The 15,179-nt window shown below is 43.4% G+C and overlaps 1 protein-coding gene across 1 annotated transcript in view; it reads right to left on the bottom strand.

Moving 5' to 3' along the window:
• CTTNBP2 (cortactin binding protein 2) overlaps positions 1–14,683 on the bottom strand; it is a 172,556-nt gene extending 157,873 nt beyond the window's left edge. The window contains exons 1-2 of the mRNA XM_052638882.1: positions 14,603–14,683; positions 835–942 (exon numbers count right to left, since the gene is read on the bottom strand). Of these exons, the coding sequence (XP_052494842.1) occupies positions 835–942; positions 14,603–14,683 (189 nt within the window). The remainder of the gene's footprint in view (positions 1–834; positions 943–14,602) is intronic.
• Positions 14,684–15,179: the final 496 nt, after the last annotated feature.

Raw genomic sequence — 15,179 nt, 5'->3', positions numbered from 1 at the left:
ATTAAATGACCAAGAATCAGGAAACACCTGCTTACGTACAATGTATTAAATATAAAACAGAAAAAAAAAAAAAACCCTCAAGTTTGGCTTACAAACCTAATCTGGGGAGTAACCAATTAGAAAATTCTACATCAAGAAAGTTTAAAAACATTTTTCTTAAGAAAACAAAACTTCGTTGAGGTATCCTAACATATTGGAAGATAATTCTTTGCAAATTATGAAAAGTTAAAAATTACTATAAGATCAGATGAAAAAAGTAATAAAACTATTTAAAGATACATATGTATATATAAAGATTTTTTTAAAATTTTACTTTACAATACTGTATTGGTTTTGCCAAACATCAGCATGAATCTGCCACGATTTAGTTTTTAACTCAAGAGTTTCTGAAAATAAGAAATCATTTATAGCTTATATAGAAAGAAAAAACCCTCTACTACCAGCAATTTCTTTTATAAATGATTCGCTTAATTTTTCCTCACTGGCCTCACATACATGTAGGGTACCAAGCTACCAATTTCCTGAGAACTTATGTTTTTAATCAAAGAAATATGGGAAATATAAAACGATTTCAGAAGCTACAGAGTTTTAATTCTCAAGTTCGTCAAATTAGACAGTTTGGAATCATTCTCTCTTTCAATGTCCATCTGACCTGAGGGTTTGTTAGGGCTTATCAAGGTTATGGGTTGGTATTCGGAAGGAGGGGCACGTTTTAACCTGATGTAACATTTTAAAGCCACATGACTCAAAACTTAAGAAGCAGCAGCTTTGCTATTGGCCATCTGAGAAAAGAAAGTGACACAGAAATGGGACTCAGCCCTAGAAGGTTCTTACCCGCAGGGCCTCGATGACGAGGTCTCTGGCCTCCAGCTCCCCTTCCATCACACTGAGGAGCATCCGAAGCTCTGATTTACTGAGGGTATCCACATCAAACTCTTTTTTCTGTAACACAAATTTTAAAAAGTGAAAAAGATTCATAAAGATATGCAATGGGTCACATTTATCCCAATGGCTCAACAAACCCAGGGGACACTGGGGACCCATTCAGCAGCAGACAATGTAGGTTCTGACCTTCTACAAGAAGGAGTTTCCCTGGCAGCTCAGACAGTAAAGAATTTGCCTGCAATGTAGGAAGAGCTGGGTTTAAGCCCTGAGTCAGGAAGATCCCCTGGAAAAATGAATGGCTGCTGCTGCTGCTGCTGCTGCTAAGTCGCTTCAGTCGTGTCCAGTGACCCCATAGACGGCAGCCCACCAGGCTCCCCCGTCCCTGGGATTCTCCAGGCAAGAACACTGGAGTGGGTTGCCATTTCCTTCTCCAATGCATGAAAATGAAAAGTGAAAGTGAAGTCGCTCAGTCGTGTCCGACTCTTAGTGACCCCATGGATTGCGGCCCACCAGGCTCTTCCGTCCATGGGATTTTCCAGGCAAAATGAATGGTTACCCACTCCAATATTCTTGCCTGGAGAATTCCATGGATGGAGGAGCCTGGTGGGCTATGATTGAGTGACTAACACTTTCACTTTTTATGAGGAGAGGTAAAAACCACACAGACAATATTCCACGTCTCTTCACTAATGAGATCTATTTTCCCAGCCTGACTGCCCACCTGGCTTCAGGATCTCTTCAAATTATACCACACAAATTTAAAGTCCCTGGAGTCTATATCAAAACAGGCCCAGTCTGTGTTGGGGAGAAGTTACGAGGGCAGCAAAGAAAGCATGACTGTATTCCTAGAAGGGCCCCAACATAAAGGCTCCTGGGAGGTTATTATAAATTCCAGGACATCCAATAATAACAGGTCATGTTTATAGAACACTCTGCTGCAGAGGCCACCAGCTAGCAGCCTACAGCCAAATCTGGCCCACAGATGTGTGTTCCTTGGGCCACAAAGCGTTTTGTTTTCTCCAGTCAGCACTAAGAAAATCTCAAGATGTCACCAAAAAATCCAGATCACTGGCTTCTCCAAACTCAGATGACCGGGTAACCCCAGATTCACATTCCCACAGGGGAATAAGTCACCGAGTCAAGTAGCAGCTGCCCCTTTAGAAGGAACATGCTCTTTGCTACCTCCACAACCACACATGTTCTCACACACACACACACACACACACACACACACACACACACACTCATGCATGCAGGCAATATGATTTTAAGAGGCCAGGCCTGCCACCTCATGGAGTCATCTGGGCTGCTGGTTAGGTGTTTCTGAAGGCCCTGCTATATGGTTATCAAATGCTTTCTTCCACAATGCTTTTGACTTCCTGCCATTCCGTAAGGCCAGCTTTATAGGGAGCTGAGGCTGAAGTGAGTGAGTCTTCTTCCAGAGACCAGTTATCCCAGGAGGCGATGGCACCATGGTCCTGGGGGGTCAGGACCCTCACCCACTGCCCATGCAGCCCCGTGCCCTTCTCTACCATTCCTCCTTGATGACTGCATCCCACTGACACACCACGGCTTCTCATTCTTTTGTTGCCAACTCTGCCCTCTTTCCTCACAACAGCTTTTCCAAGCAGGTCTCCTGACAGCTATCTCACAGACGAAGCTGAAAGAGGACGGGTTAGCATGCTGACCGCTGGGCCTGGGTAAGTCCACAGCCCCAGCGCCCTCCAAACATGCAGCCCACTGCTCCTTCCCATCATGACTCATTTGACAAAGCCAGTCACCATCCAAAGAACTCGTGAAGAAACAGATCTAACCTGTCAGATCTCTATCATCCCCTCTATTTTTCAAATTAGAACACCGCAACTCAGGAGTCAGATAATGTACCCAGATCACACAACCAGGAAAACGGCAAAACTGCAACCAAGCACTGTGTCTTGCCTGCACCCTTTGCCAGCATGGTGCCAACATTCTAGAGACGAAAACAGTGCTATTCTATCAATAAGCCAATGAGAACCAGTTTAGCAACTGTGTATCTGGCACCATACTATCATTGTGATGACAAACAAGTAAACACAGCAAAGCCTATAAATGACTCCAGGGACTTCCAAACAGGTATGACCAGAATTGGTCACTTCCCAGTTGCAAAAGAACCTTCTGGAAGGAGATAATGGTGGTATAAAGGGAAACAGAGACCAGAGCTAACTGGTTCTCTGAATAAGATTTTTAAAGGATCGTACCCTTAAAATTGTTTCTTTTTGCACATACATTCAACAAAGCAGTTATTTGGAAAGGTAGGGGCTAAGGTGGGAAAAAGAGAAAAGAAAACCTGTAGCAAGCCTACAGGATGGGTAGTTCTGGATGACCTCTGCTTGGAAGATTAACTTAGAGATGTTCACTGTGAAAAATAAAATCCAATATATTAGAGCTCAAATTCTGCTCCCATTACTTAGTGGCGTCACTTAAGCTTTATAACCCAGTTATTCTCAAAATTCAAGCAAAAGAATCACCCGGAGACTTTGTTAACACAGGCTGCTGGGCTTCATCCTTGAGGTGTGATTCAGAAAGTCTGAGGTGGGGCTGTGAATTTGCCTTTCTATGTGCCCCTGCTACTGCTGGTGGTTTTGGTCCATGGGCTACATTTGGAGAAGCATTCTGTAACTTATCTGAGTCTGTTTTCTCGTGGGTGTAACAGAAATCCCAGCATCTATCCCACAAAGTTCTTGTGAGGATTAAACAGCAATGTATCAGTGACACGCACCCCCACATTCATGGCAGCACAATGGCTAAGACACGGAAGCAACCTAAATGTCCATTGACAGGTGAACAGATAAAGACGACGTGGTGCATATGTATACAATGGAATGCTACTCAGCCATGGAACAGAATGAAATAGTACCATCCACAGCAACATGGATGCAACCAGATCATCATACTAAGTGAGGTCAGTCATACTGAGAGAAAGACAAACACCATATGAGATCCCCTATACGTGGAATCTGAAATATGACTCAAGTGAACCTATCTACAAGACAGAAAGAGATCCAGGGCTCACAAAACAGACTTTGAGGTTGCCAAGAGAGAATGGGTCGGGGAAAGATGCAGTGGGAGTTTGGGATTAGCAGATGTAAACTATTACATACAGAATAGATAAACTACAAGGTCCTACCGTATAGCAGAGAGAACTCTATTCAATATCCTATGAAAAGTACAATAGAAAAGAATATAAAAAAGATTGTATACATATGTATACAATATGCCTACATATTGTGCATACACACACACACACACACACACAGGCTTCCCTGGTGACTCAGATGGTAAAGAATTTGCCTGCAATGCAGAAGACCTGGGTTCAATCCCTGGGTCAGGCAGGAAAATCCCCTGGAGGAGGGAATAGCAACCTGGAGAATCCCCATGGACAGAGGAGCCTGGCAAGTTACAGTCCATGGGGTTGCAAGGAGGTGGGGGTGTGTGGGGGTGTGTGGGGGTGTGGGGGTGTGTGTGTGTGTGTATGGGTGTGTGGGTGTGGGTGGGTGGGTGGCTGTGTGTGGGTGGCTGTGTGTGGGTGTGTGCGTGTGGGTGTGGGTGTGTATGTGTGTGTGTAACAGAATCACTTAGCTATACAGTAGAAATTAAACTTCAATTTAAAAAAAGAATGCATCAGTGAAGTAAGTGCTAAATAAAGGCAGGTGACTGTTATTATTATTAAAGTTGAGAGCTCCCAGATGTTTTAAAAGGGAGGAGTGGGATATTGGCTAGGAGCCTATTTCTTTGAAAATCTACCAGCCCAAGTCCAATAAACTCAGTTTATTGACTATATGAGAGACAGACTCGTTTATCCCTGTTTTTCCCACTGAGATGGGAAAGTAAGCTGCAATTCTTATGTGCTTTAGAGGGTAATGTTTTATTAATGCTGCTGGTGGTTCTAAAGATTTTAATTAATTGTATATTTTATTGTCCTTGTTTCCCCAAAGCTTCATAAGCAAAGCACTCTACTTTAAAAACTAATAAATTATGAAAGACTTTGCCATGATTTGATTCACATTAGAGTCAGAAGAGCTTGCCCTGGTTCCATCATCAACACTGCAACATGTGACCTGCAACCAACACGTCTATTCTTTTTAATGTATTACCATCAATGAAAAGGAAAAATCATTTAAAAAACAATGTTACAAGGATTCTTGCTAAACAATAAATGTTACAAAGAATGTTAAAAAATAATCTGTCTTAATTTATTAAGTGATGCATTATTTTAAGCATAGTGCATCTATCTGCCTGCTTCTCTGTCCTCTACCTCTCACCCTTGCTTCCAAACTGAAAGTGAAGTGAAGTCGCTCAGTCGTGTCCGACTCTTTGCGACCTGTGGACTATAGCCCACCAAGCTCCTCCATCCATGGGATTCTCCAGGCAAGAATACTGGAGTGGGTTGCCGTTTCCTTCTCCAGGGGATCTTCCCGACCCAGGGACTGAACCCAGGTCTCCCACATTGCAGGCAGATGCTTATAACCTCTGCACCACCAGGGAAGCCCTTGAGTGAAGGTACTTCTAATCTGTGGCCTTCAACAATAAAGATATTATAAGCATATTTCCAAATGGTCACTCTCCAATACTTGATGTTTTTACCTTCTAAACTGGCAAACTAAGAGTAAAAGAAAGTATATGAAATTATGTCATAGGTCTTAGACTGGGTATTTCACAAGTAAACTCAAAGAATTTTGGTATTTTTAGAAAAATAAAGCCCAGAACCAAAAAAAATCTCATTAAAAACTCTATTACTGTCTCATACGAAGTGTCATTTATCTGACCTGACACATTTACAGTACAAAAAAGTACTTAGATACAGAAAAAGCAATTATTAAAGTCTCTTGGTTTAAGAGTAAAATGATCATTTAAAATTGTACTTTAAACTACTTTGAGGTGTGATTGACATAAAAAATGCTGTACATATTTAACATATACAATTTGATGAGTTTGAAGGTAAGTAAACACCCATGAAACCTTCATCAGAATCTATGCCATAAACAAATCTATCACCTACAAAAGTTTCCTTTCATCCTCTTTACTATTTTTTTGTGATAAATCATGTAATATTTGAAAAGACTAACTTGAAAACCTAATTTTCAAAAGAAGATACAAGACAGGATAGATATAAATGCCACACTCACACAAAAAAATTAGGATCTACATAAAGGTCCCTAAACAAATATGATACCCATACATACCCCTGCCACCCAAAAACCAGAGCAGACATGTTCAGAGACTAAACTTATTACCACTGGAATAGCTTTTCCTAATTAACAGGGAAAATTCAAATCTCATTTTCTTTTTAATGACAGCAAGGCACTCAGACAGAAAAGGAAGAAAAAAATCTGGTAAATTTCAACTCCACAGGCCACTCTCCTGCCCACCATGTTTGATGTTTGCCAGAAAAAAGGACTCTAGGAAAAGCTCTTCTTAACACCTAGTTTAGAAAATCCGGCACAGGCAGCCTAAACTAATCCTGAGTCTGGTCATCAGATTGAAAGATTTCTTTGGGACATATATACATGAAAAAGGAGACACAGCCTCACACTATTACTGCTCAACACAAAAGTCTGCAACACTTTAATTTATCTGGGGCAGGTGTAGGACAGCATTCTCCTGAATATTCTCCTACAAGCTTCCGAAGAAAAAGGAAAAAGGAGAAACATGACAAAATAGAAGCTGGCTGAGCTGTCATCTTAAATTGCCAGTACTGAACACGGGCCAATACCAAGTTTCCTCCACTACCACTCTTCCCACACTCTTCCTGAAAGAAAAACTCTTACATACTTTGTTTACACAGGAAATTCAAACTTGGACCTTCAGTGGTGTCCTACTCTTTACGACCCATTGGACTGTAACTCACCAGGCTCCTCTGTCCATGGGGAGTCTCCAGGCAAAAATACTGGAGTGGGTTGCCATTCCCTTCTCCAGGGGCTCTTCCCAACCCAGGGATGGGGATGGAATCAGCATCTCCTGTGTCTCTTGCATTGCAGGCAGATTCTCAACCCACTGAGCCACAAAGGGGCCAGAAGTCTCCTTAGGAATTAATGGGGTCAGCACACTGATAGGTACCAAAAGAGCCTTTAGAAGTTATGATTATGAGCCGCAGTGGCAGAAGTACCCCTCAGATCTTTGCCCATATGCATCAGCTTGAAGACCCCCTGGAGAAGGGAAAGGCGACCCACTCCAGTATTCTGGCCTGGAAAATTCCATGGACTGTATAGTCTTTGGGGTCACAAAAAGTCAGACACAACTGAGGGATTTTCACTTCATGGTGATAATCTAGTGGCCAGATACAAAGCAAAACATGCACTCTGGCTCTTCTCAGATACCAAGAGCATCTCCATTTCAAATCTAGCAGGTTGTGCCTACATTTGATCAATGAATTTACAAGGGAGGGAGGATGGGTGTCAGAGAAAGCAGATGGATTGAAAGAACGTTACCTCATCTCTTTGGATCTCAGGTTTCTCAGCAGGAAAATGAGAAAGCTGTACTAAGTGATCTCTGAAATCTCTTCCAGCCCCCAAATGTCCTCATTTCACATACCATCAGAGTAACTGGATTATTGGGCTGAGGAAATTTAGGTCATTCCCTGAAGCCTTTGAGAAATATTTGAAGAAAAATTGATTTTTACCTCTTTGCTTAGAAGGTACAGAAATATGTTTTCCTCCCAGTTTAATAGTGGGCTTCCCTTGTGGCTCAGCTGGTAAAGAATCCGCCTGCAATGCGGGAGACCTGGGCTTGATCCCTGAGTTGGGAAGATCTCCTGGAGAAGGGAAAGACTACCTACTCCAGTATTCTGGCCTGGAGAATTCCATGGACTGTATAGTCCATGGGCTTGCAAAGAGTCAGGCACGACTGAGTGACCTTCACTTTCACTAATAATTAATAATGCATTTAGAACTTTTTGTGTAAGCAAGATTCATGCTTTGGGAATGAATGTAAAAGGTTGTAAAGAAGAGGAAAGCAATGAAACTCATATTGAGACTTCAAGGAGAAAAAGCAAAATTTGAAAACTATCATTAACATGGAAAAATTAAATCCAGGTACAAAGAATATTTACACTCTTTTTAAAATGTGTATCCAATTATAAGGATTTTCATGATGAAAAGTACATGTGTTCATGGTGTAAACCTGTACCTCTGCAGTCATGTCTTGCTTTGATATTATTCCTTCTGATTTCTTTCTATAGGGAGGTAAGAGTATTCCTGACCAGAATCTTCTGATCTTGTTCTTCCTGGTTCTCCTCTCTCCTCTAATTGATCTGAATCCCATTTTCTTCAGGACATAGCTCAAAGCTCCCTTCCTTAGGTCTTTTCAGACTCAGCAGTCCCTCACTCTCAATTCAGTCTTAAGAGTCTGTTCTGTTAGTTTATTGACAAGTAATCATGCTCTGCTTCCTGTGTGTCTTCACTGTTTTATACTTACTTATCCATATTAACTCTCCATTTTCTCACCTCTACTAGATGTGTCAGGACAGCAAGAGCAATTACATCTCTGAATGATTTTACCTAACACACATGCCTCCCACTTTGGGTATGAAAATACCTCTTTTGCTCAGTATAAAAACACAAATCATGTAAAATGACATGTTAACAGATACACCAATCTTGCTAAGACACAACGTGATGGCCCACTCTAAGGGCAACTAAGTAACAGGTCATTATCAATCATTTTTCAAAAATCATTTACAGTAACCTAAAGTAGGGCAACTTGGCATGCGCCTTTAAAGCCACATGCTGAGAACTTGGCCTCAGCTCTCCATGGCCATGCACCTCAAATCAACCATGCCGCCGGGGGTCTGCCACGCAAGACAAGCAACTCCATGTATTAGAAGGAAGTAAAACCAACAAGTAAACAGACTGTCAGGAAGGAAACCTGGTAATGGATGTAATTAATTTTAAGTAGGAGAAAAGGGGAATGAAAAGCACAAATATGGCTCAGCCAGGGGCGGCAGCATTTCATAATTAAGGACAGTTACCTCCCTTCCCTTCTCCCCCTTTCACAATTCCTCTAACCTCCATTTTAACTCTGGAAAAGAAGGGCCACATCTCAGATAAAACAAACATCTATTTCCATCGTAACTCATTTATTTTCAATATTAACAACACCTCACATGGGACATGGATCATTTTCACATGTGAGCTGGCATGCAGATAGAATGCATGGAAGACTATCACTTTGATTATCTGTAGGTGGCAAATGTCAGCATGCTGATTTTCAAGTGAAGAGCTAAGACATGGACAACTAAATGAACTGTCTTGCAGTTACAAAGCCCTTCTGTAGAAGAACTCAGGCCTTTGGCATCACCTTGTTGCCTTTTCAATGAAATATAAAAATGTCAGAATCAAATCATTTGCAAACAAGTATCCATTCCAGGTAGCAATGTTAACTTGGCTCCACTGCACTTACTATAATAACATTTTAAATTCATGTTCAACATATTTGGTTATTCATTAATAATTTATTTCAAGAGAACAATTTTTTTTCCTCCTGCATTGGCAGGTGGGTTCTTTACCACTAGTGTCACCAAGGAAGCCCCAATTTTTTTTTTCTAAAATCGAGATTTACACATGGACGGGACCACACTGTGCACAGCATTAATACTATGATGCTGTTATTTTTGTGTGAGTTATTTTAACAAAGTAAAATTTTAAAAATCCTCTGCTATCAATGTCATCATCATCATCTCTCTTGTAACTGTTCTCCATTTCTTTACCTAATCATCAAAGACAAGTTTCCTTTTCCACATAATATAAGTCCTGCAAAGGAGCTCCAACAGAGAATACAACCAAGTGTATTCAAAGAAAAGCTGCCTTCTAAAGCAATGCTCAGATGTGCTTAGGTGGTCAAGTATGCAGGAGAAGAAGAGAGAGAAACTGGCACCATCCCTTCCTGGGCACATTCAAATCTGAATTCTAGTCCCACACTTGTGGACATCTGCAGACAATTCCAAATGTCCTTCCTGCCCAGTCTTTCCTTCTACTCCCTCTTCCTGTTTCCAAGCTTTCCAGCATCTCTCTTGACCCCTTCTCAACCATCCTCCCCCTCCACACACCCTAGTGGGTGATTTGGCCTTGACTCTATTATTAGAAGAATTCAGCAATGGAGGGGTGCAGTTTCCATCCCTCCACCACCACATCCCCAGCCTCAATCATTGTTCTGATAAGGGAAAATCCAAAGGGAAAACTAACCATGTTGGAAATTTAATTTAAAAAAAATCTGTAAAGCAGCTGAAATATCATTGAGAAAAGCAGTTTAGAAGGGAAAAATATAAAATGAAAACCAACAACCACAAGAATCAGAAGAAGAAGAAAGAAGAGATCTGTAACATCTGTAATTACACAAATCACAGGCCAACGGCTTCATTACAATCTGGTAACACATGAAGTAAGATTTCTAGTTAGCCTATCAACATTAAGGATTATGACCCAGGCTCTTGATGAATGTTCACTTTCTTTATTCAACAAATATTGGTGGAATATCTATCATGTACCATGTAGTCATTTATGGATGTGAGAGTTGGACCATAAAGAATGCTGAGGGCTGAAGAACTGATGCTTTCAAACTGTGGTGCTGGAGAAGACTCTTGAGGATCCCGTGGGGAGCAGGGAGATCCAACCAGTCAATCCTAAAGTTAAATCCAGAAAATCTGTTACCTTAATTACCTTGAGATTCTCAACCCTGAATATTCATTCATTGGAAGGACTGCTGCTGAAGTTCTAATACTTTGGCCACCTGATGCTAAAAGCCAACTCATTGGAAAAGACCCTGATGCTGGGAAAGATTGAAGTCAGGATGAGAAGGGGATGACAGGATGAGATGGTTGGATGGCATCACCGACTCAATGGACATGCGTATGAGCAAACTCCGGGAGACAGTGAAGGACAGAGAAGCCTGGTGTGCTTCAGTCCATAGGGTCACACAGAGACAAAAATGAGCCACTGAACAACAGCAACAATCTACCATGTGCCTGGAACCGTACTAAGAAACCTCTGCTTTCACAAACAAAATCCACACTGCTCTTCTTGAGGAAGGAGGCTGCTCTCTCCCAGTAAGCGCCTTGCTGTCCATATGATCAACAGCAGATATCTGTATATGGCTAAGTACTAAGCCTGTGAAACATTTCTCACTTCATAAAGTTATGTGAAGCACAGGAGGGTAAGACCAAGTGGGAATCTAGGCATGGATTCAATCATAAAAGAGGACAAATATTTTTCTCTTAACTAAGTTACTCCTGTGAGAAATATAACAATGATGACAACAACAATAATGAAGTCCATAAAACAGATGCAAATAGAAATATACAAACTTTTCAAGAAGAAACAAAGCAGCATCCTGATAAAATCACGTATATTCTTACTTGGGGAATATTTTCGTACATTTTTCCCAACTTCTAAGCAGTTTTTCTAAAGCACATAGTTGAGACTGAAACCTCTATGCTCATCTTTGTCCCAGGCCTCCTCTCAAGGAATCCCGGAAACCAGTCATACTCGCACACTGCTACCTGCAGTCTTCCTGTCCAAGTCCTCCATCCTTCTGTGGAATGCTTCCAGATCTTTCCACCAGGAATCCTTCCTGTGACTCTCTCCAGGTTCTTGCTGCAGTTTTGTTTTTTGTGTGTGCCTCTCATGACCCCATGGTCTTGGATTTGATTCCCCGGTGCCTGTGAGTTTCTACCACTGCAATGCTTTACTTTAGAACAGCAAAGATGTTACAGTATCTCCATCTCTGTATGTGTTTGGTAATGTGTGTTAAATCCAGAAAATCTGTTACCTAAATTACCTTGAGATTCTCAAAACTCTATAGCTGCCACATAACTATAATTTTTAAAGAAAACTTAGCAAAATTGGCTTTAAAAAGTTCTATTGGGTTTATATTCAATATTGTCACCTGGGAACACAACTTTGAAGGTGCTAGCTGTTAATTTGTTTAACATCACTATTGTGCATTCTTAACAAAATTACTGTCCAAGTTTTTTCTTGTCACTATCACCATGACAACAAAATTTGGTATATTAACTGCTCCAGAAAAGCCTAGAAGAACAAGAATATTGGTCCAGTTCCCAAACATAGCTCTAAAAAGATCTGTGTTTTCCTTTTACTCTTAAATTCTTCGGTGACAATTAAAGGCAGGAAGATTTCTGCTTTCCATGCTGCCTTATCCATTAGGAGTTAGTTTCAAAGTAGAAATAGCAATATAGTCGAAGAGACATCACTTTTGGCTAAGACGCGAAAAATAATCCAGGCCTCCAGCATGGTTCACAGCAAACACTATTAATATGATCTACTGAAAAATGTAGTTGTTACCTTAGCCTTATACTTTGGATGCTTTCAGGATTTAAACAGCTAGGAACAAGGACCACAACTAAATTTAAAACACTCCACTGAAAATCATATTAGGTTGAAAACTATAAATTAAACTTGTCTCTAAGCAACAATCTAAATAGTCAAAACTTAATGAAAACATTCACTTTCAAAAATAGCCTACCGCTTTGGGTCTCTGTTGGCTCATTACTGCCAAGTATACATGTAAAATGCATAATATATAAACCGACTTGAAATAACTTTCAAAAATTCAAAAAAGAATTATCCACTAAAATAATTAAGTCCTCAGTTGCCATAAACCTAAAATGCATAATCATGCCTTTAAATTTTAATCATTAGACTAGAGGCAATTATAATGACAAATATTCTTTAATCTAGCTTTTCTTTTATTAAAAAATCAGTCCACAGATCAAGAGGCAGCTATAGGCAGATTGTACGTTACTTCAAAGATAAACGTCCAGTTTACCACACATGAAGCCATCGTTAAAATTTCACTAAATACCGAACACTTTTAAAAATATTAGATTAAGAATTCTTACTGCATCTCCTCAGAACCCTATAGGAGTCTATGGAAATAACAAGGAGTTTCACTTTCACAGGTTTTTCGTGGCTATTCTAATCCACCAGGATGAAATGATCAAACCTCTACCTCTAAGCAGTTAAAATATCAGACTCCTGAAAATTTCAACAGCAGAAAGGGAACACTAACCTTCCTAACACAAAAATCTGCTTGTGTCTAAAGCTCTGTTTGTAATCTTACCAAATAAAATGATTTGGTAGCTATTATTTGGTAGTAGGAAGCTACTAACCATAACTCCGCTGTTTTTGTTTGGTTTAATTATTTGATGATTAAAATACTGAGTGTATAGAAAGAAACCCATTTTAAGTCAATTAAGCAAACAAATTCAACCTTTCTGGGAAACAAGAAACACACCTCCTTCTTTTCCCTCACTCCCCTCCCCATCTCTTGGGGATGAAGGTACCCAATCATTTCAACTTCTCAGAGAGGTTTGTTGTCTTACTAGCTAGCTTCTTTATAGTACCTTACACAGGGGAACTGATCTCCTGCATCGCAAGTAGGTAGGTTTCATATGAAATCTTAAGACATTTTCTACGTAAAGAATGAGCCATCAATTTCCCTAAAAGTTTCAAATCAAAACTTGCCAGTTTCACAAGTGGAAAACAGCAGCCCTCCGCCTCAGTGTTTCCTTCTCTCCCTGTTTCTTTTCTCCTTCCCAGGCTCAGCTCTTCACACGGCCAAGTAGCTTTCCTCCACATCTCTCCTTCACGCCATATCTCCAAACAGAGGGGTAGGAAGTTAAAGCAGCCCTGGATGTTCACACCTGGCCATGCCCTCCGGAGGCTACTCCTTCACCGACACTGGTCAGGTCACGGGTGGGAAAAACGCCAGGGCGTCCACGCTTGGCTCATGGGATCCCGCCAAGGTTGGAAGACGCTCCCAGAGCTGCGTTCCTTTGCAGATCCTTGCAGCTCCTCCCGAGCTGTTTCCCAAACCCCCAAAACATTTTCACGCAGGTATTGTGCGACTGGCCTTCCCCCAAGGTAGGGGCTGGAAACTAACCGTTGAGCCTCTGTGCACTGGGTATTCTGGGGGTGAAAGGAGGGACCAGCAATAGATGGAAGCTCATTTGGCTTCTAGATCCGAGCGAAGAACAATGTGTTGATACCAGGCGCTGCGCCTCAAACCCGCCGAGGTCTTGGGAAGAACGAGGACATCTCGGCCGCCTCAAGCCCAACCATCACCAAGTGATGGGGCAGCAGGCAGCTAGGACCCAAGCGCCCGCGCTCAGCAGCAGCAGCGCCCACAGCGGGGCATGGGGACGCTCCCAAGGGGCCTCAGGCACGGAAATACACAACACACACACACACACACACCACACATACACACACACAATGGGCATCCCGACACCGGATCGGCGCCGACCCACCTCCCCCACGCAGCTTTCCGGGTCCGCGGAGAGGTGCCAGGCACCCCCGAGACACGCGTCCACAACCACGCGAGCAGCCAAAGGCGAACAATAGGGGGTCAAGTTCGCCAGGAAACACACCCCTGCCCGCGCCCCTGGCCAAACCCGACCGCGGCAGAGGGGCCGCGTGCAGGGGCCGCACAGGACGCATGCATGGAGCCGGGAGAACCGGGCGGACCGGGGTTGCTACCCGCGAGGCGCGCAGAGGACAAACGAGATCCCCAGACCAGGCGACCGCCTCGCCCCGGCCTCCGGGGATGAGGCGACCCCGTGGAGGGGGCACTCCGAGGAGAGGGCACCGGGAAGCGCCCGGGCGTGCGGAGCGCCCCGGGGGGCGCCCAGCCCGGCATCGCATGCCCACCCTGGGACCTCGATTACCGCCGCCTCCGCCGGGGCCCCGGCCGCGTCCTCGGGGGCGCGGGAGAAGTCGGGCTCGCAGCTCGCGCCGTCCGTCGCCATCTTCCTGCTCTAGCGGATCCGAAGGCGAGCTCGGAGCGGCGGCTCCAGGTTCAGCCCTCCCGGCGCGGGCGGCGCTTAACCCGCGGCGGTCCGGGGACGCGGGCGCTCGCCGCCGGGCCGCAGCCGCCGCCGCCGCCGCGCTCCCTCCGCCCCTAGCCGCCACCCCCGCCGCCTTAACCCGCTGCGCGCCGGCGCGCCGCCCGGTCCCCGCCCCGCCGTGCGCACAGCGCCGGGCCGGCAGCCATCCGCCCGCTCGTCGAGGTACGAGAACTGGGCACATGCCCAGGCCGGGTTAAGGCCCCGAGCGCAAATAGGAGAATCAAAGCCACAGGGCGAGGTGAAGGAAAAGAAAGAGCCCAGGAGCAGATTCTCCTGACACCGCCCCACGAAGGTGGCGGTGCAAAGACACACGGATTAAATGTCCGGCCTCCCAAATCCGAATTCTCTATTAGAGCAAGGGAAGGTCCTTCTCTTCAGTTCCCCCAAGCCCACGTCT

This window comes from Budorcas taxicolor, chromosome 4, assembly GCF_023091745.1.
Source record: "Budorcas taxicolor isolate Tak-1 chromosome 4, Takin1.1, whole genome shotgun sequence".
Classification (NCBI taxonomy): Eukaryota; Metazoa; Chordata; class Mammalia; order Artiodactyla; family Bovidae; genus Budorcas; species Budorcas taxicolor.
This window is presented reverse-complemented; position numbering and strand designations above follow the sequence as displayed.